We start from the raw sequence: 22,500 nt of genomic DNA, 5'->3' as shown, positions 1-22,500 counted from the left end.
TTACTTTGTACTACTAGTTGTTTAGATATTTGATATTAATTTTAGCTGCCCTGCCCCCCTTCCTATACAAACCCATTGTAACTGTAGATTCATCGAAAACACCCGTCCTTATTTCTGGTGACTGATATTGTCCATCTAATACGACAGGGGGCCGTGGTTTTTCATTTACTTTTTTCATTTGTTTTTAATAATTCTTTTAGATTTTTCAGTCTCCTCCGGCCTCCACTTGGAGGAGGTTATTTTCCAAAAGAATAAAGGGACGGACGATGATCCCCATAGCAGCAGGGGCGTAAGGTTATTAAAACGTCAGGGGGTGCTCCCCAGCCCCGCCCCTTCCCCCCCCCCCCCCCCGCCTCTCCCCCCCCCCCAACGCGGGGAAAAACGATTTTTTTTTTTCTTCGTTTGGTACTTTATTTACAGTTTGCTATTGAACACAGTGCGCTTTCAGTTCACAACAAACACATTAAATTGTTTCAGCATCTTGTGCCAACATTTCAGAATGATCAATGATAAACGAGTTGTTTGTTTTTTTCGTTTGGTACTTTATTTACAGTTTGCTAATAAACACAGTGCGCTTTCAGTTCACAACAAACACATTCAATTGTTTCAAGGTTCAAGGTACAATATAATACGACATCAAAACACAGCAAACAAAATAGAATATAGAGTGCAAAAAAAAAAACAAGTGTAGAAAAAGAGTATCATATGTACATGTGCCGCGGGACCTTTCTTTTTTTAGAATTATTAGCTCTTAAAAGAGCCGTTGTGTTGGCGCTGACAGTGCTGTCCGCCTCGGCAGCTACGTTGTCGGCGGCGGGCATCGTGATCTTGTCGGCGGGCGGGGCCGGAGTGGCCGCGGCGGCGGGCATCGTGATCTTGTCGGCGGGCGCCAGGGCCTTGACAGCGGGCGTCTTGTCGGCGGCGGCGCCGAATTGTAGCATGGACTGGACGAATCTCTTCTTGGCTGGAGGTGGCTTCATCGTAGTAATCGAACGGAAATGAAGCCTCCTGTGTACTGAATGCAACATTTATACTCTCTAAAGCCACCTTATTAGCATTTGAATGAATGAATACATGTTCGCCCAGACAGTGGCCCAAGCCACTGTCTGGGCGAACAGACCTAAAGGTGTGTGGAATGTGCCTACGTGTCTTGTTTTTGTTTTGACTTCAGTGTTGCCACATTGTGTGAGAGAAATAAGCCAACCCACCTCCAAAAACCAGGGAAGGGGATCTTCAGCCCTTGATTACGTGACAAAATGAGGGGATATCTCAGGGGGTGCTATTTGGCTTATTAATTTTTCAGGGGGTGCACAAGCCCTCAAGCACTCCCATAGTTGACGCCGCTGCATAGCAGCAATGAGGATCAGCGCAGCTTGGATTAACGTTTTAATAGGCTATAAACATGGCATTTTATGCAATTCTGAGCATAACTGACTAATAACCCCGTGGATTATCATGTACGCTGTTTCTACAATGAGAGGCCTATGGAAGCTAGCCGCGGAAGCTAACCGAGGCAAAAAAAGAGGTAAATAAATATTTTTCTTAAATGTAATCATTTTTAATCAAATCTCGTGTTTCTCGTGGATGGCCCAGGTGACCTTAATACCTAACCTTTCCACGAGAGATCTCGAGGATAGCACGGATTGGCTAACAAATGTGAGTGCTTTTTCCACCACTGTTCCACCACTGTTCCATTTCTCTCCCCCCCCCACCTCAACCCCCCCCCCCCCCCCCCTCCCCCGTACACAAAGAAAAGCAGAGGTCACACGTGAGATAAAAGGAAGATTTTATCACACAAAAGGGGAGGTGAGTGGAGGATGAGTGGTGAATGGACCCAGTGCTAAAAGGAGCAGAGAGAAGAGAGACGAGACTCTGAATGTGCCCGTGTGTGTGTGCCCGTGCGTGCGTGCGTGCGTGCGAGTGTGCGTGTGCGTGTGTGTGTGTACAGCACAGCGGTGCAAACGTGAGTGATATACAGTAATTGAAAAGTGAAACCATACAGTGAATGAGCATGTTTTCCTGTCCCTGCATGTCTCTTCCCTACATAAATCAAAGCCAGGGAGGATCTCATTAGGCTACATAATAAACAGAGAGTTATACAACAGGTGTGAGTGACTCAAGGTCAAGGCTACCATTGGCAGATGAGAGGACGACCAATGTTTTGAATTTGCTTATGTTAACAGAGAAGTGCCCAAATTACATATTTTGGCGCTTTGATTTAGAAGACACATTGTCAGCCGACACACAATCATGCAGAGAGACAAGCCTCTTCAGGTTGACCGTTATAGACTAGTAGAATTAAACAGATATACTGCATAGAGAGAGATGTGTGCATAATCTTTCAAGAAAAATCACACCTGTGTGAACTGAGTGGTGCAACTCCCCTCTCCCCAAGAATCTCAGGCAAGCTGTTGCCAGTAGCAACACATTGACTGGAACCAAAACACACATGTAGCAGAACACGCCCGCAGATACACTGGAACCAATACACACATGTAACATGGGCAGGACACGCCCCGCAGATACACTGTAACCAATACACACATGTAGCAGAACACGCCCCATAGACACACTGGAACCAATACACACATGTAGCAGAACACGCCCCACAGACACACTGCCACAACAACAACACTGGTCCTTAATGCTTTATTAAATGCTCTGGCAGACTCTCTGTGTCCGCCTTGCCTTTTTCTGCTTGTTTGTTTTGTCTCGATCAGTTCCACTCCCCTACGCACGCACGCACGCACGCACACACATTTCGTCTCTCTCTCTCTCTCTCTCTCTCTCTGTAGACTATTCATTCACTATTGGGGTGCAGTCCTGCCTCACTCATTTATTTCGTCTTGCCCTAAAAGTTCTCTGTGTATTAACTAGTTTTATACTCACTTTGAGTGCCGAACATTGGACCCCGCCCTCTGTATACAAGTGCTGGAAGAGTGATTTTGCCATCTGGATCTCCACTCATGGTTCATCCGACGTGCTTTTGGCAATATTTCTGGCGACACCATGAGTTAAAACAAGTGGCTTCTGGCTGTGTTTGTAGTCTCTCAGAGAGGGATTATAGAGGTGACCTTCCTAAAGCAAACAAAACCTTTCTTCAAAACTACCCGTGATGATGGTATGCTGAAATAAAACAAAATGAATCACAAGCACCATGTATTTATGACCAATCACAAACACAGTTTGTATCGGTGACTTCTATGGTGACGAATAGCTACTGAATTTAGAAAGTCTTGGAGGCGCTTTCTCTGCAGTTACATAATTTTGTTCGTTTTTGGAAAGAAGCATGCTGCAGCTGTCGGAACAGGACAGCTCCATATATGGACATCAGGCAGGGGCCCTGTCCAGATTCCGTCAGAGGCCTTTTGTGGCGGTTCTGGACTTTTGTGGGTCCGACTGACTCGACACCGGGCAATGCACTCCCTGTGAGGGTGTGGAACGTGTGTATCGATATCGAATTTGAAGTCGGTGAGGCGAACGGTTCTCGAGTTACGTGCATTACAATGTGTATGTGGTGCATATACTGAATCTCTTGTCCACTAGTCCCTTCCTAAAATGTTAGTATAGTTTTTATTTGTTTTAGTCATCGTAGCTTAGTTTTAATTTTTTTTAAAACTACTCTTAGCGAGGCAAACAAAATGACCAATAAAAAAAGAAAAAAAAAGAATGTCAGGTCTCAATCAGATCCCAGATTTAAAATCAAGCAATACTTCTTCATATAAATTCTATTTGTACCTACCTAACATCTGTTGACCGAGCGACTGCAACAATGCACCACTTCCTTCTTTTGTCATAAAAAACGAGGCATTCTTTAAGCTTGGTATTTTTGACATGGTCGTATGACAAAGTATATAAATGAAGCTTTAGTCTTATTGTCTATATTCTTCTTGTCTCATCTAGCTGTAGCTGGCTGCTCGTCTGTCAGTCGTCATGTCCATCTGTCTCCAGGACTGTCCCAATAGTTCAAGTCTGCTTGTCTGTCTCGGGCAGTCCTACTGTTCAGCTGCATGGGACATTCCTTCTTGCCTCTTGCTGGCGTATGGCACAATCCATTGAGAAAAGAACAGATTAGGGGAGATCACTTTCTCTCCGTCCAAACTTCACTGGACCACACTCAGTAAACAGCTTTGTTTGTCTCCCGGAATACTGTAGCTTATAGAGGATTAACCCAGGAGGAGATCGGCAAAAATGCCCTATTCTTGGTAAGCGTAATGCAATCTCGTTAGCAACTTTGCACAAGTGCTCGGGACACCTATAGAATAGTGGAGCGAGATTGGATTTGATTGCACTACCCGGGGCAGTGACAGCACATTTTTATTTTAGTTTTAGTCATAGTCTTTTGAATAGTTTTAATTTAGTTTTAGTCACATTTTAGTCACCTGGAATGTTTTAGTGTTAGTCTAGTTTTAGTCGACTAAATATCATAAGATTTTAGTGCGATGTGATGGTGCTTGTAGATCGGCTATTTTCAGCATGCAACAACTATTGTAAAATGACTTATACTGGATCTCTTGTCCACTAGTCCCTTCCTAAAATGTTAGTCTAGTTTTTATTTGTTGACGAAATTGTCAGTATATTTAGTCTTAGTTTTAGTCATCATAGCTTAGTTTTTATTTAGTTTCCATTTAGTTTCCGTCAGTGAAAAAAGGTAGTCGACGAACATCTCGATAATATAAACACAATACATTTGACGAACAAAACTATAGAAGTAGTTAAAAAAAGAGCAAGTTCAAGACTGAGAAGCAAGGAAAGTTAAAGATGAAGGTGAAGACGAGGGGAGAGGAGATGAAATGAGAGATGAGAGGAGAGGAGAGGAGAGGAGAGGAGAGGAGAGGAGAGGAGAGGAGAGGAGAGGAGAGGAGAGGAGAGGAGAGGACGATACTGTGATTTTGTGCCAGGCAGCTCTGTGGTGTTTTGCCAGCTGAGAACATCTAAATTTAGAAAGCCTCCTCCCTCAACCCATTCTTCCCCTCTTCTCCTCCTCACACACCTCTACCCCCTTTCTCCTCCATTGTACGTGCTCCCTTCATCGCGAGGAGCAGAGAAACATTAAAAGCCCTCATGGTGAACATATCCACATCTCTCCCTGCGTTAGAAAAGTGTCAGCTGCGCCAAGCTCTCTGCGCATTAATGCATTTTTTGTGTGTGAATTTCTGCTTGCGTGTAGATGTGCGTGCTTGTATGTGCGTGCGTGTGTGTGCACGTGCGCGTGTGTGTGTGTGAGTCATCACAAAACTGATGCTGCAAATGATGTACAGTATGTTTGTGTGCATGTGTGTGTGTGTGTGTGTGTTTGCATGCTTGTTGTGTACAGTACATATCTGAGTACATGTGTTGCACAATTCATAGGCCATATGGCCACTATGTCAGAGCTGGCATGGGAAGACGTGGCAAGCAAAGTGTCCATTCTTTTTTTAACTGCTCATTTCCCACTTTTTCATCATCCTCTCCTGCAAAACAAGCCTCAACCAATATCTAACCAGTCTGCCTTTCAAGGACCCTAAGATTGACATGCATTAGGGCCAGAGAGAACAAATATGTTCTCTCAGGGACCCCAGTCTACACCGTAAAATCCTGTATACCTATATTTAACTCTGAAACTGATGGAACCAAGTGGATCCGTACGGGTCCAATTGGTTTAATTTGTACACTCTCAGATATATTTTTGAACCCCTGGTGGTCCCCGGACCCGACGTTGAGCAACAGTGGTCTAATTACCGATTTTACAATTTAGGCGTTTTGTATCTTGTCCAGAGAGTGACTTACAAGTGCAAGTCTGTATAATGGAGTGACGTTGTAGGACGTTGTAGGACTTTTTTTGGTCTCTGTGGAACAACATATTTTCAGATGGGGGTTGGCAGCCAAATTACATATCATTCTGGGGCTCCTTGACATGAAATAGTTTGAGCACCACTGGTTTTTCAGAAAACTGTCATGATTTAGAAGACATTTGTAGAATCTGGTCTCAGGTCTTGATGATTTAATATGCTGAGATCATCAGGTAAGCAGTAGCACAGTAAGGTAATTGACCTGCCCTGAATATGAAGCGACTATGGTCTTAGCTATTGAGAGTATGCCTATCCTAGAGTCCTGAATATGAAGCCACTATGGTCTTAGCTATTGAGAGTATGCCTATCCTAGAGTCCTGAATATGAAGCCACTATGGTCTTAGCTATTGAGAGTATGCCTATCTTAGAGTCCGACCCGTATACGTCCGTTGTAGAATAAAGATAATGATTGCTGGAAATGGAAATGTGTCTTTGGCACAAGGCACAAATTTGGAGACTCTGAGAAAACAACATAAGAACAAGAAAGATGATGGAAGTAACGTCGCCATGGCAAAAACAAAAGGGAGTCTCATGACTTTTCAATGGGTCCGGACTGAGGCACACAGAATAGCATTGTCTCCATACCCTTACACGTGTGTAACTTGTTCCTGAAGCATCCTTACTGAGAGAGCAATATAATACATTTCAGTTTAAAAATACATAAGACTCCCATGATTAAGAATACAGCATATTATAATTTAGGCCAGGGGTTCCCAAACTTTTTTGGACCAGGCAGGTACCCCTTTTGGGGTAGACATTTTTCCAGGTACCCCCTCATCTGAAGCGGCCGCAGAAACCTTTCAAGTGTCCTGAGTCTTTTTGTTGTTTCTGCAGCATGCGTCCTGTTGTTACTGTTTGGGGTCACAACAGGTTGACTGATGTTGTAGTTTTAGTAATCATGTCAGCTATTGGCCCAAAGCATTCATGGGATTAACACAATGAACAACACAAAAAATACGTTTATTGTGCAACTTGGCAGAAATGACCACGTAGATAAACATAATTTTAATGTTTAAAAAAAAAAAAATCTGGGAATTATTTCGGGTACCCCCTGGCTATGCGTCGCGTACCCCTAGGGGTCCGCGGACCCCACTTTGGGAACCGCTGATTTAAGCTACACAAAGATTCAACAGCATCGGAGCATATTTCAGCATGGAGGCTGCTGAATATATACAGTATATACTGTACAGTGGAGGCTGCTGAATATATACAGTATACTGTATATATTCAGCAGTGGAGGCTGCTGAATATATAAGTATATATACTGGAAGAAAACAGACTGGATCGGCTGATCCGGATCTTCAAAATGTTCAAATAGTAAAATCAACACGAAGTCAACATTTTTATTTAAAAACTAAAAATGCTGTGCCGGCTTTGTAATGTCACACAACAGTAGGATAGGTTCAGTATGACACCAGCACGGTTCAGAACGACCCTGGCTGACAGAGACTCATTAGGAGGATCTAAACACACGTTGGTTAGATATATAGTCCGACGGGCATTAGTCCGACAACACCGCCGCTCCAGACATGCGTGGCAGGTTACAACTAACTCGTGGGCGGGTTGAAACTCAGCCCTGTGGCTCCCGACATGCGTGGCAGGTGACAACTTCCTTTGAGGTTAGGTTTAGGGTTTGGGTTTTGGGTAGGGTGTCAGACTAATGCCTGTCGGACTGTTAGTATACTTCGGACCAAACTCATGCACCCCATTCACGCAACACAACATAGGCACGCACGCACTACAAAGCACGGCTGAGGACGGGCTGTAGACAGACAGAAGAATGTCCTGACAGAATGTCCTGACAGAACGTCCTGATAGAATGTCCTGATAGGACGTCATGACACGGCCACACAAGGCCACAAGCAGCCCTTCAGTCTGACTCACGGCACTCCGACTACAGCGCTCAGAAAAGAACACTACATCCCAGTGATTCACTCACCAGAGAGAGACGACACAAACATACAGTACATACTGTACACACAGGAGCGCGCACACACACACACACATGCTCATCATGCATGTTGTATACACATTCACAAACAAGGGAAAAATAAAAAATAAACACACACACACACACACACACACACACACACACACGTGCGCTCGTAAACTGTAGGCCCTAAAGAAGGTCACAGTCACACTGACTGAAATGTGCTGAATAAGAAACCCTCAGTGGATTTGGGGAGACGGAGTCGCAAGTGTTTGCAGTTGAAACAGAGAACAAGGCACTAGAACCAGGCCGTCACCATGAGCTTGCTGTACATCTCATGCTCGCTTTGTCCCCCCTCCCAGGCCTGCCCCCCCCCCCCTCCCTCTCTACTAAGCCTGGGTGTATATGGCATGTTTTCCAATATCCCCACTGAGAGAGAGTGGGCTTGTGTTTGCCGTCGAGGAAGCCAAGTGAGAGATACTTTTCTTTGCAGCTGCACAGCCTCTGTAATTACACCCCACAGGAGACATATTAGAGCACACACTGCCACTATTATCAACAATACAGCCACCAAACCTCGCTAGGAGCTGCTATGTTGTTAGCCACACAGGCCATTGAGTTCAATATAACCACACAATAGCTTTTTTTAGCCTCTTGGACGGGACTTGGGGACTGTATACACGCAATATTCCAACAAAAAGGGCAGAGCTTTGTTCAATAAGAGATGTAATGGCAGTTATATAATGGAGACTGACAAGGCCACGTTGATGAATACACTTCAGAATGGCTTATGCTAATATCAACACACGTCATAGCACGGAGCGACTGATGTTCCATACAAGGTTAGTAATAACATCAATTACCTCAGTAAATGTGCTAGAAAGCACTCCACACAAAAGAGGTAGAGAAAAAATTACAGATTTTTAAAAGTGAAAAAAGAGTGGGTTCTCTCTATTGCATTTCTATTTTTTCTTTCTATTCCCTCCCATCATGATTATAGTCCCAGCCACTGCTGTCACCCACTGTTTGGTCATGGGGAGGGTGTATAGACAGTTCACTTCAAGGGAAAAGGCTTGCTCAACTCAGACAGTATTTTAAAGGTTCAGGCGTGTGCTGGGTGCAGATTCAAAGAGAACATATAGAAGGAGAATAAAATCCGCACTCTCAGTCGTAGTAAGAGTCTAATGGTGAGGATCCGCAGCAGTAGTCAAACCAAACAAACGCGTTTCGGCGCGCAGGTCTTCGTAAATTCTGACACTGACGAAGGCTTGCGCGCCGAAACGTGTTTGTCTGGGTGGGCGTAAAGCATGCATAGGAACACGCTAGTTCTCAGTTCCACTCCCCACTGAAGAGGTGCCCTAACGACCAGGTGCATGTGTTTGGTCCGATGTAATAACAGACCGACAGGCTTTAGTTAGACCGACACCCTACTCCAAACCCGTCCCTAACCTAACCCTAACCTCACAGGGAAACCACGGGTTGGTTTTAACCTGCAACAGGTTAGTTTTAACCTGCCACGCATGTCGGGAGCCACGGGTGAGTTTTAACCCTGCTGCGGTTTAGTTGTAACCGGCCTCGCGTGTCGGGAGCGACGGTGTTGTCGGACTGTTAGCATGTCTCTAACCAACGCATGTACCCCCTAACTACCAACCTGCAGGAGTTACAGAGATCGCCCTGCACCCCAACCAGCCGCCCACCAGCAAACACGGCCAATTGTGTTTGTTAATTATCATAAAGCTATCAGGGTCCCCCTCTTGGTCACGGGAACCCCTTTATGTTATATTTTAGCTATTGAAAAATAGCAGATCTACAAGCTCGTAGCACGGCACTTGGTGCCGTGCTATGAGCTTATATATCTGCTATTTTTGAAAAATCTTGAAAATGTGTTGCAAATCATTGAATATATATTCTGTCACAGCGAACATTTTTAACTCAAATCTTTGCTTCTGGGGGGTCCCTGGAACAACATATTTTCAGATGGGGTCGGCGGCCAATTACATATATTTTTTGGCATGAATAAAGTTGAGCACCACTGACAGAAACACAGGTTTTTCATAAAACTTGTGTTTTCATAAAATATTTAGAATCGTCGTCAGGTCTAAATGGGTTAAGAGGAAGAATGAAGAGAAAAATGACACAGGGGTTGGCCAAAAGGGACGTGAAATCCTGAACCTGTAAGAATACAGTGTACACTTGGAATTGGAAAGAAGGGGGAAAGCGTTCAAAGAAAGAGGCATCATTAAATGCACATGCAGGTCGCCTAGTTGACCTTCACAGAGGGTGTTGTAATGTTGTAAACATGGGGCACTCAGGGAGAGAAAGTAGAGCTGTGTGTAAACAAGAGCACGTACAAGTCCAGCCTAAGGACATTGTGCAATAACCTTAACAATGTTAAAACGCCTAGAGTGAGAGAGAGTGAGAGAGAGAGAGAGAGAGAGAGGGAGAAACTTGTATAACAATAGTGAACACGAAACCATCATGAAACTCAACTCAACCGCAGCGACTGACTGACCTTGCTGGTTGAGCTGCTGGGTGCTCTTGCTCCACTGCGACAGGCCCACGATGGCCACCATCTTGGCTCCGAGGCTGGAGCGCCTCTTCTTGAAGCCGGCCAGCGAGGCAGAGTCCGGGCCGCTGCTCGTCGGGCTCTTCTCCAGGTTGTACATGGCGCCCGAAATGCTGGAGGAGCGCACCACGTTCCTGGCCGCCGCGCTCAGCCCGCTCAGCCCCCCGCCCCCAGGGCTGGGGACCTCCACGGAGCTGCTGAGCATCATGCTCTCAACGGGGCGCTGGAGGAGGCGAGGGCAGAGGGGACTGCATGGGAAGGAACACAACGAAACATAATGGGTTGATGTACCGGGCGCTGGAGGAGGCGAGGGCAAAGGGGACTGCATGGGAACACAACAGAACATAATGCTCTCAACGGGCGTTGGAGGAGGCGAGGGCAGAGGGGACTGCATGGGGGCGTTGGAGGAGGCGAGGGCAGAGGGGACTGCATGGGGGCGTTGGAGGAGGCGAGGGCAGAGGGGACTGCATGGGGGCGCTGGAGGAGGCGAGGGCAGAGGGGACTGCATGGGAACACAACGAAACATAATCGCTTGATGTTTTACACAAACTGGTCCGTTTCGGCTTTAATCAATCTCAGGAAACACCCTGGCCCTTTTCTGGTGGTATATATTCCACCGGACAAATGTTCCACTTGGACATGGTGGCGTTGTGCCCTACAGAGGGTGTAGTTACATACTGTACCACATGGTGGCGTTGTGCCCTACAGAGGGTGTAGTTACATACTGTAGCCTACAAACTCATTTTGACCCACTTGTCAATATTGGTGTCGGACCGCACATTATTTGTCAAAGCTGAATTAAAGAGCAACAAGTGAACAAAAAACATGGCAATGGTTAAAAAACAAAAAAAAGATGTTTAGTATGTTAGGCATGTTTTGTATAGCCTGTATCAATCCAAAAGGCTTTATGATTTATGATATGTTTTGTTTGTCTGGAAACCTTTCCTATGGAAGATTGGATGTGGTCAATGCCAAGTGCTTGTAATGTGGAGGGGTTACTGTTATAGGAGTCCAAATTGTGTTTACATTAACTGACTGAACAGCATATTTGTGTTCTGCTAGCCTGGTACTGTAAACAGTTTTTGTTCTTCCAATGTAAAAAGAAAGAAGGAGGGGGGGTATAGTTAATGAAGAGATTAATGTTGAAGTCATTCTTTGTATTACATTACTTTTATGTAGTGGTTGCAATGGTGGCACTAATTGGACCCGTTGGGTTCCAGAGGCCGGAGCCAACCATGTGTGTTGGGCGTTTGGTTGTGGATGGCCGTGCACCGTCCAGTTTATCTTGTAGCGTAGGCCATCTCCTACATCTGATTAATGGTGGTTCAGGGAAGGTCTGAATGGGTATCATCACTCTCAATAATACCCCAAATCCTATTTATAATGGAGAGGAAGAGGAGGACGTGAAGGGGAAGAAATACTCCAGGAAGGAACCCAGATACATACTCTGAGAGCGTACAAATGGAACCAAATGGACCCGCTTGGTTCCCTTTGTACACTCTCAGAGTTACAGACCCATAAGGGTCCATTTGGTTCATAACTATCATTTAGCTGTGGACCCCCTGGGACAGCCTCAAAGATCCCTAGGGGTCCCCAGACCCCACTTTGGGAACAACTGCCATAGTGTCCCTATTCTGTGCTGGGCATGTCGCAAAAGGCAACATTCTGCGAACATTTAGCTGAAATATAAGATGTACAAGTTCATAACACATTGGAAGTAGATTAACTACTTTTGCAGAAGAGATTTTTGGTGGACTACAGTTAACAAAGTATATAGGTTTTAAGTGGTTAATAATAATATTAAGAGAGGGACAGTTTTCTTGTATTCTTTAATTCTTTATACTAACTAACGTCAAACTAATTCAATACCCCAAAAAAGTTTGAACACATTAATGTGGGCTTGGCATGCGGCGACAAAGTGCACGTGAAACGCAGTAGCATAATAAAGGTCTTGTCTTACAGCTGCAGCAACCTGAGGCTGAAGGACAATGAGTTTAAATTTCAGTCCACTGTTCGGTTTTAAATTATATCGGCCTCTTATTGTGGAGTCAGCAGAAATACCTCTCTTCATACCCCCCCATAAAAAAGAAAGATAAAAAGCGACCAGCTCCCAAAAAGTCCTGTCTTGAAGTGTATAGTTTTGAGTTAAGACAAAAAAGAAAACCCTCATGGCAGAAATCAAAAGTCAGCCTGAGAGGACAGTGTGGAATGTGGATGGTAGCAACCTGCCACCCCCCCCCCCCCCCCCCCCCCCCCCAGCCCCAATTCACACACACAGGCACGCACGCACGCACACACACAGACACGTCAGGCCTGGACTGCTGTTGATGGGTGAGCCTGTCAGCTGGTATTTGTCTTGTGTGTTATTTGGGAGAGTTATGCCGTCTCTGACCTTAAACTCTCTCTCTGCATCACATCACAAATTTGGCAGAGGCCTAATTGGTTACTACAGCCTCATGGCTCATGCACACGCACGCACGCACGCATGCACGCACGCCACAACTTTCACACATGTTGTACAGTACTGTCCACTGTCCAGTCTCTCTCCGCAGCACAAAAACTTCTTCTGCGAGTGCAGAAGGAGATCTCTCCTCAACACCCTTTGATTCCTCAGCCAATAACGGCAGCATCTCTTTTCAGCACCCAGTCTTCTCCCTTCTCCTTTCCTTAACGCTCTTGCTTTCCTCGTCTCCCTCATTCCTACAGTAATAGCAGAGTGAGGGATTGTGCTCAGACTAAAGTGGCAACCCAAGGGCACAATAAATATGTAGATGCTGATGCACTGTGGCCGACCACTCCATTCACACATGCTATTCCTCTGTTCCTTTTTTATCTTTCTCTTATCCTCTACGTAGCATTTTTGAGTGGTGCAGCCACTCCATTGCGTAGCTATGTGTGTCCCTAAAAGGTGTCCCTGTGTCTTTCAGTCCGAGCACGAAAAGCTGAAACACCGCGCTAATACCACTGGATGGCACTGTTGAGCAGCGTCTCACACACACACACACACACACACACACACACACACACACACACACACACACACACACACACACACACACACACACACACACACACACACACACACACACACACACACACACATTAACTGTATATATGATGACTTTGGATGTGACAGTACAGTACAGTGACAGTACAGTAGTACAGTAGGGTAACTCTGTCATTTCTCAACAGTTTCGGACACGGGGCGGCTCGCCGGAACCGGGCCGGCACCCTGGGCTCATTCCTGTGGGTCTGGAAGTTCCCGAGACCCCCTGTTTTTGAGTGGTGCAACCACTCCTATATAGACAGCTATGTGTGTGGCTGTGTCCCTGTGTCCGAGTACGAAGATAATAGCATTTGGTTGTTTTTCACAACCAAGTGTCATTGTTGCGCAGCCTAACACACACACACATATATAACATCTTTATTTGCATTCACATTGTACAAGAAATTCTTGAACACAAACAATAGTGGATGCGCAAACTTGGAAAACTCTACAAGTGCTTCAGGATACAGATCACGGGTACAGAAAGCATTCTTCATTCTTCATTCTCCATATATGGCGCCAATTATTGCAGACACTGAACAGAATTTTGCCGATGCCTTAGCTCTCGGCTTGGGCATGCCTGCAATCTGCAGGCCCCTCATGACTGATTTACGGACATTACGAACATTACGAACACAAGCAGTTTACATTTGTAGCCAAGCCGTATAATAGCATCCTTAAGATGCTGGTACTTAAGCACCTTGGAAGGAATGCCTCTTCCAGACTGTGGTCAAATGTACATGCCACTTCCAAAATGGTCACTTCTCTACTGTCCTCATCAACAACAACAATATCTGGTGTATTAGCTGTGACATCTGAAAAGGCATCATTTTCATTATTGTGCATGAACATGGCAGTTGAAACACACACACACACACACACACATTAACTGTATGATGATTTGGGGTGTTACAGTACTGGGGACCCCTACCCCTGGGGACCCCTACACGGTAAATCTGTAACTTCTCGACAGTTTCGGACGCGGGCCGGCTCGCCTGAACCCGGCCGGCACCCTGGCCACGTTCCTGTGGGTCTGGAAGTTCCAGGGAGTCAGGGACCCCAACACGGAGTTGCACCACTCACTTCACATGGTATCTTTCCATGTCTTTTCTCTCTCGCCTGAAATCGTTGCTTTATCCATCTATCGATATGTCGTTCAACTCGTATACTGTACAGTATACATTCTTATTCTGCTGTTGCAGAGTCCATTTACATTACATTGGGCTCACAGTCACACTACAGCCTGTTGTGAACAAATTATGCTTTTTCGGCAGAAAACTAAAAAAGGAGTGGGGCGATGAGTGATCGACAGAAACCGACTTCAATATAACTCTACGTAAAGCACTGATTATCGATAACAACGTTTTAAGCTGGTAGCCGTAGATGTGAAATTAATGAAGATTGAGTAACTGCAGGGCATATCTATCGCCCCAAAATGGGTCGATGTTTTATAGACAGGCTGTCAGAGGGAGACAGACTGTCACCTCTCTCCGGGCTGACACGGCTGCTGGCTTATTGCTCTGTCTGGAGCAGGGGCGCTAGACCACAACACTTTATGTTGAATCAGCTATATTAATGTAGGTCTGCCAGTGTTGTTTTTGGCAGCAAATTTCTATTTTAGTTTAGTCATAGTGTTTGGAATGAAACTTCATTTAGTTTGAGTCATATTTTAGTCACCTGGAATGTTTTAGTGTTAGTCTAGTTTCAGTCGACTAAATGTCATAAGATTTTAGACAATAGTCGACTAAATCAACTGTAGATTTAGTCGACTATTGTATTTTTCTTCAGCGGGCCTTGATGCCGTCGAAATGGCTGATTTTACACTTGCTGAATATAGCCGATCTACAAGCTCACAACGCGTCGCAGCGCGACGCGTTGTTAGCTTGTAGATGCAACCATGTGAAAAATGACTTATACTGGATCTCTTGTCCACTAATCCCTTACAAAAAAATAAAATCCCTTTTATTTGTTGACGAAATTGTCAATAGTTATAGTCATCATACATGTAGCTTAGTTTTCATTTAGTCTCCACTTAGTTTTCATCAGTGAAAAAAGGTAGTCGGTGAACATTTTTCGTCATATTCTCTAGGTCGTCCTCAGGCGAGCCTTCCATCGTCGCCTCCAGTCATCCCGGTTCTCCATACATCCGGCCAGCTCGTTGGTGCTTTGCGCTCCTGCATCTTTCTTGAGTACATCCACATTTTAGTGTGGGACGTCCTCGTGACCGGTGCCCATGTGTTGGTTCCCACAGCACCAGTTTGCTGGCTGGGAGCTCTTGGTGTCTTTGGCAGTGTCCTGCGAGTCTCAATCTTCTGGCTGCTATTTTGTCGCTCACCCTGAATATTCCGGCATACAGATTCTCGTTGGTAACATGTGTACTCTTGCTGATGTTGAGCACTACACGTAACATTCTGGTGTAGCACCCGTCTAGAGCCTTCTGCAGAGTTGGCTTCAGGATCCAGCATTCACTGCCATATAGGAGAACAGATTTTACCGCCGCGTAGAAGAAGCTGAGTTTGATTTGTCGGGGGAGGTTGAAGTTCCATACACTGGCCAGTGTATGGAACCAGTCAAGTGCCTTCCTCACTTTTAGACCTTGCTCTGTTGAGTTGACCCATGAGCCCAAGTACTTGAAGTCATTGACTTCCTTCAGAGCAGTGCCTCCTGTTGTTGTGAGAGGTCGATGTTCCGTTCCAACCTTGGCACACTCAGACTCCACTCTGCTCAAGAGCTCCTGTGCTTGCTCCATGTGGATATGTCCATGTCCATATTAGTCGAAAAAATCAACACTGAGGTCTGCCTACAGACTTCAATTCCATATAGTGATTGTGAATAGTATACAGTGTAATTATATCAGGTAATAATAGGTTTAACACGCTGTATTTGTTACCCAGAAGAGGAAGAGGGCCGCTGGTGCAGAGGTGGAAAGAAATGTACTGTACTTAAGTGCAATACTTTTACTTCTACTCCTAATCATAATCTTTGTAGATTTTTATTATTATTACAAAACTTCAGACCTATATACATTTTGGCGACCCATTGTGAGCTTGTAGATCTGCAATTTTCAAAAGATCTTAAATACGTTTGAAAATGTCTTGAAATGGGACATTCTGCGTAATGAGTACTTTTACTTTTGGTACTTTAAGTACCTTTTGATGCCCAATACTTTTGTGCTTTTACTGAAGTCAAATTTGAATTGCTGACTTTGACTCGTAATGACAGCGACCACGCCAGCTCAGACTGAGCTCTACATTTGTGTGCAGTCTTTGGACAGCTGATTTCAAAAAGTGTATATAACTATTCTTAACGGTTGAAATACAGTGCCTTTTAAAGGGTGGCCACGATGCAGTCCATCTACTGTACTTGAAGTGATTAATAAATACGGTTATGGGGATAAACAAATTATCACTTAACATTGTCCTCGGTTGGATACGCTCGGGGCTATTGACGAATGCCCAGGTGATCATCTTAATTTATTGGTGTTTATTCTGCTGTACTCTAATCTAAACATAATGATTAGAACAGCGACACAGTGCTTGGTTTAATTTAGCCATTTATATGGCAAGATAGTAGAACTATCTTGTTTTTGGACAATTCAATTTAGACGCGTTTGTACATTATGACACTGTGCCAATTCTGCAGATGATTAATAGAACAATATGGATGAACAATGTTTCACGTGTCACCACAAATCATCATCATCATCATTGCATTGCCTCATTGCCTCAATGAAATGTGTTAATTTGAAATGAATGAATAAATGAATACACAAGAGTCAATCTTTATACTTTCAGAGATAAATGAACACTCCCGGTTCTGCTGTGAAGCTACAGTGTACAGTCAGTATAATCCCAAAACCCCAAACAGACTGCCGGCGGCCACTTATCATCTTGCAGGCCCTTTAGAAGCAATAGCAGTCGCGATGCAGTGTGAGTTTGCATGAATTAAGCATAATGCTATATCGAGTGATAACATTATGTACTAGTGCAGCGAAAGGGCATTTTTGACATTTTGCAATTTAAGTAATACTAACAGAGTTTACACAGAGCTACTGCAGGGACATTAAATGAGTTATGGGGCCAGATGTGAGAGAGAAAAATCACACCCGTGTGAAGTGAGGGGCTCATATCATCATTCATCATCTCATTCTTTAATTTACGTCTTCACTTTTCTGTCCTCAAGGCTAATCCTCAAGGCTAATCACTTGTGGCGTCCTCAATAATTCACCCCTCACATCAATCATCATACATCACATTCCGTGCTCAGCCAATCAAATCATCACAAAAGTAATTTCCGGCCAATAACTTTTGGCGTCTTCACTTTTCTGCCCTCACTTTTATCTTCAATATGTAGCCTACTTTGCTCAGCCAATCAAATCATCGCTATATGGGGTGATCAGCCAATCATCAGCCAATGTTTGTGTTCACACAGCCAGATTCTTAAGGCATGGAACCAACTGTAGAGCAGTGGTTCCCAAAGTGGGGTCAGGGAACCCCAGGGGTCATTAAGGGAGACCCTTATGGGTCTGTAACTCTGAGAGTGTACAAATGGAACCAAATGGACCCGTTTGTACACTCTCAGAGTTACATTAACATTGATTGTATAATATAAATTGGAGGTCCCAGAGATAGAAATGACATTAAATGGGGGTCTGTAGACTAATATGCATGTCAAACTGGGGGTCCTTGAAATTAAACGGGTTGACAATCACTGCTAGAGCCGTCAAAATGTTCTCTTATGGGGGTCCCTGGCATATCTTTTTCAAATGGGGGTCCGCGGGCTCATCAGTGTCAATTTGGGGGTCCTTGACATGAAAACGATTGGGAACCTCTGGGAACCACTCTTCTAGACTCTAGAAGAGAAATTAGACATTTGCCCGGGACCCAAACTAGTGAAACTAGCCGATCTACAAGCCCACAACACGTCGCTTCGTGCCGTGTTGTGAGCTTGTAGATCGGCTAGTTTCACTACTTCATAAACATTCGTTTTCTAATTCATGGGCACTGCACTCCCTGTGGTGCAGGGTGTGGAACGCGTGTGTCAAATTTGAAGTCGTGAACGGGCGAACGGTTCTCGAGTTACGTGGATTACAGACGTACACACACACACACATACAGAGACATGGTGCATTTATAGATAAATAGATAGATAATCTATAGGTCTATAAATAACTGTTTTTCATTGGGTTTGTTTTTTAACTAGGTACAACAATACACAGTAAGTCTTGTATTGTGAGCAATGTGTATCGTGACAATATCTATTTGGTCAAACAAACAAAAACAAGGACATCTTTGAATGAATAAAGATACCGGCAGTGCAGAAGGACAGACAGCAGCTGTAACACACTTCCTGTTGAGGTTACCATGGCGATGTCCTAGGTTGCAATATGGGGCATGTGAACTGGTGTCTAACGCGCACACGTGCATGCGTGTGTGTGTGTCTGTCTCCGTACGCCTGCTTTGTCCTAGTGTCTTGTGTTTGTGTGCATAAAATGCATGTATGTGTTAATGTGTTTATACTGTATCTAGGGCAATTATGACATTATACATGACGATTAATTGTCACACAAATAATAGCAATTAACGATTGTATTGTATTTTTGTCGTGGAACACTGCATGGAACATCCATCCATCCATCTTCAACAGCTTATCCGTAGTCGGGTCGTGGGGCAACAGCTCCACCAGAGTGCTCCAGACTTCCCTCTCCCAAGCAACATTAGTAACTTCCTCCAAATTGTATATTTTTCAAAGAAAAATATTCAATATTTTTTTAACCAAACAACACAGACATAAAGGTTGTTCAAGCATTGATTTATTCTAAACAATCCAAAACCTAAAAAATTTAGTTTTTACAGACAGCAACGATATATGAAAAATTCTCAACGTGGAAACGATTATGACGATTACGTAAAAATAATTGTGATAATCTAAAAAAAAAATGCAATTAGGCGATTAGTAACCGATTAAGTAATATTTGTGACGCCTAAGTATCTACAATGTTTTTTCTGTTTGCACTTTAGTACCGATCTGATCATGAAGAGCAGAAGGATGGCTACTACAGGTGGGTCCAACTGGGGTGTCTGTGACTGTGTTTAGATTTGTTAAATTGACCAGACTTCCTAGCAGTGGTGGAAAGTAACTATACATTTACTTAAGTAATGTACTTATGTGCAATTTTGAGGTATTTGCACTTTACTTGAGTATTTCCAATTTCCAGTACTCTACTCCACTACATTTCAGATCCAAATATTGTACTTTTACTCTCCACTACATTTATGTGAAAACTTTAGTTACTTGACAGCACGTGCGTGAGCACACACCACGACAACGTGAGCCTGCCAGGCCGTAGGTTGACGGGAGCCAAACAGAACACACAGTTTGCTGTGCTAAACGTACGTGCCAGAGTATGTAGGAGGTAAAAGAAGCAAAATATTGAATGACAGAGGCTGACTGACTCCACCGCGTTGGCTCACGGACTTGGATAAACAGCCAAATCCCTGGTAATGCATTTTGCTCTGATACAGATTAGATTTCCTAATCTTTCTTTCTTAATTAAAGTAACCAGGCGGATGCATTCATGTGCCATTTCACAGTTGATATAATCTTCAGTGCAATGTTACGCCTAAACAGGCCCACACCACACGCGCACACGCACACGCACACACACACACACACACACACACACACACACACATAGGCTAATCAGAAGGAGGAAAAAAAACAACAACCACCGTGATGAAATGAACTGGAGTGACATTCTACGCAATCTACGGGGACCTTTGCCCTACACACTCTCCCGCTGGATCAATCAAATTTGTTGCCAATCAGAAATTTAATGAGGTGAGTAACTGAGTCACCCCATCCACATCACCCGACGACAGCAGACATTAACTCCATCGGTCACAACATGTTTTCAGACAAATTGCCTGAAAGGTGCCAGGCGAGGACACGAAGCCGAGATTTTTGTATTTATTATATGTGTTTATGAGTTGACAGTACTTCATTAGACCCCTTGGTGTGGGAGTATGTGCAATGATGATAGAGTTAAGAGTGTCATGTGCTAAAGATGTTTTGGGGAACACAGCACACTATAGTCTGCTACATCCAAGGCTAAAATAGGATTTCACACAAACAAATAAATGCGTATACACTAAACCAAATTACAGCAATGGCGTAAGGCACCACACTGACAAATGGCTCAATGGCTGTATCGTTTTTGTTTTCCGTATTCTTTGTACTCTTGTCCATAGCTGAGTGTTTTCAGCACCTGTGCCTCCAATACCTCGACTGAATTCAATAGGCGGCCCTTTGAGAATTGGGAAACCACTTGGATCATCGCTACCGTGCCAAAGGGGTCTAAATGGCTCTCATCGCTTCTCTCTGCACATCACCGTGGGGACTCTGTTATTTTATTCATATTTTTTTCATCTCCTTGTTTATTTTTTCATCTCTTCCCTCTAATAACAACAAATACAATGCATGTGATTTGAATAAAAGCCATGCACTTGTCTTTCACTAAACCTTTTTTTTAAACAATTGTAAGAATGAATGAATTTAAGACATTTGTCAGTTTGAAATGTCCTATAACCCGCCCCTTTCTCTACTAGTGCATTAAAGAGACGAGTAACACCCCCAACCACCCCTCGGCCCCTACCAAGGTTATAATAGCTTGGATTTCTCATTATAGTTTAGTTTTAGTTCGTTTTTGCTAGTTTTTAATATTTATTAGTTTTTGTGATAACAGTTTATTTTTAGTGTTAGTTTTTGAGTGGTGCAAACCACTCCAACAACTGGCTTTGTACCCGTGTACCCGTGTACCCGTGTTTGTTCGTACCAAAAAAACGAGCATGGTTGCTATGGTTAGTGTGTGACGTCACTGACATAGCTGATCAGACTATATAAGACCTTGCACCACTCAGTTCACACGGGTGTGATTTTTTCATACTTTTTGGAGTATTTGTCAGGTACATCCAGACCAGAAGCAGCAAGTGCATAATCCGGCAACGCCATGAGACGCGGCACTGCCAGGGGGAGGACCGACAGCTGCCGGAGTAGGTGGATGGATTATGACAGCTCCGTTCCGCTGCTCTGTCGGTCCGTTCGGCAGCCGCGCTCCAGCCGCCCCCAACTGCCGGTAACCTGCCGGTAACAGCCGCGGCACTGCCGGGGGGGAGGGGCGGCATGTGCCGGGGGATTATGTCACTCCACTGCCGCTCCATCTTGTGGCCGCCGCTTCACGCAGCAACTGCTGGTAAACTGCCGGTAATAGCCGCGGCGCTGCCGGAAGAAGGGGCGGCAGCTGCCGGGGGAAACTGGGGGGGATTATGACACTCGACTGCCGCTCGCTTCCGCGGCAGTGCGTGTGGTCCGACATGCGCTGTCTCGTGCTTGCGGTTATGGTTAGGGTAAGGGTTTGGGGTAGAGTGTCGGACTGATGCCGCCGGGAAACACTACCGACTGCCGCGGGTGTTCCGTGGCAGGTGCCGCTGCTGGAAAATGCACTCGCTCTCTCTCTGTGCAGGATTCAAAAAGGTAAGTAGGCCTTTTGTGTAATATATTCAGGTCCTGTTGGTAACGAGAAAAACTAAAACTAACGGCGTTAGTTTTAGTTAGTTTTGTAAACACATATTATAGTTTCAGTTAGTTATCGTTTTTGTATATAGTTTTTATTTAGTTCACCAATTAAAAAGAAAAACATTTAACAAAAATGTTTTTTTAAATTTTAGTTTTTGTTATTTCATTTCCGTTAACTATAATAACCTTGCCCCTACCATCCCAAATTCTCTCTGTCTCTCTCGCCAGCCACAAAGTATAGCCTAACCCAACGACAGCACACTGAACTCGCCCGTCTTCCCGGCCTCTCGAGTCGCTACACCAACAGTATAGCAGCACGCAGCAGTATGTACCGTATGGGAGGATTGGGGGGGTGTGGGGGGGAGATGGAAGGGGATGCTGGGTGGCAGGAAGAAAAGAGAGATGAAAGGCGAGAGAGGGAAAAGTGGGTTAAAGAGCGATATGATGGATGAGACAGGGAGCTTTCCCGCTTGCTCTAGTGAGTCTAATGGGGCCAGTGACATCTCCCTCTCTCTCTCCAACCCTACTGCTATCCCTCTATCCCTCTACTATA

General features: G+C 44.5%; 1 protein-coding gene across 2 annotated transcripts in view; it reads right to left on the bottom strand.

Moving 5' to 3' along the window:
- The window catches only part of rims3 (regulating synaptic membrane exocytosis 3), a 75,773-nt gene that overhangs the window by 28,857 nt on the left and 24,416 nt on the right, over positions 1–22,500 (bottom strand). For both annotated transcript variants that reach the window (XM_079523122.1, XM_079523121.1), the window contains exon 2: positions 10,274–10,575. In XM_079523122.1, the coding sequence (XP_079379248.1) occupies positions 10,274–10,535 (262 nt within the window). In that variant the 5' untranslated portion in view covers positions 10,536–10,575. The remainder of the gene's footprint in view (positions 1–10,273; positions 10,576–22,500) is intronic.

This window comes from Electrona antarctica, assembly GCF_951216825.1.
Source record: "Electrona antarctica genome assembly, chromosome: 15".
NCBI classification, from domain to species: Eukaryota; Metazoa; Chordata; class Actinopteri; order Myctophiformes; family Myctophidae; genus Electrona; species Electrona antarctica.
The sequence above is the reverse complement of the archived record's forward strand: the minus strand, read 5'-3'. Positions and strand labels throughout refer to the sequence as shown.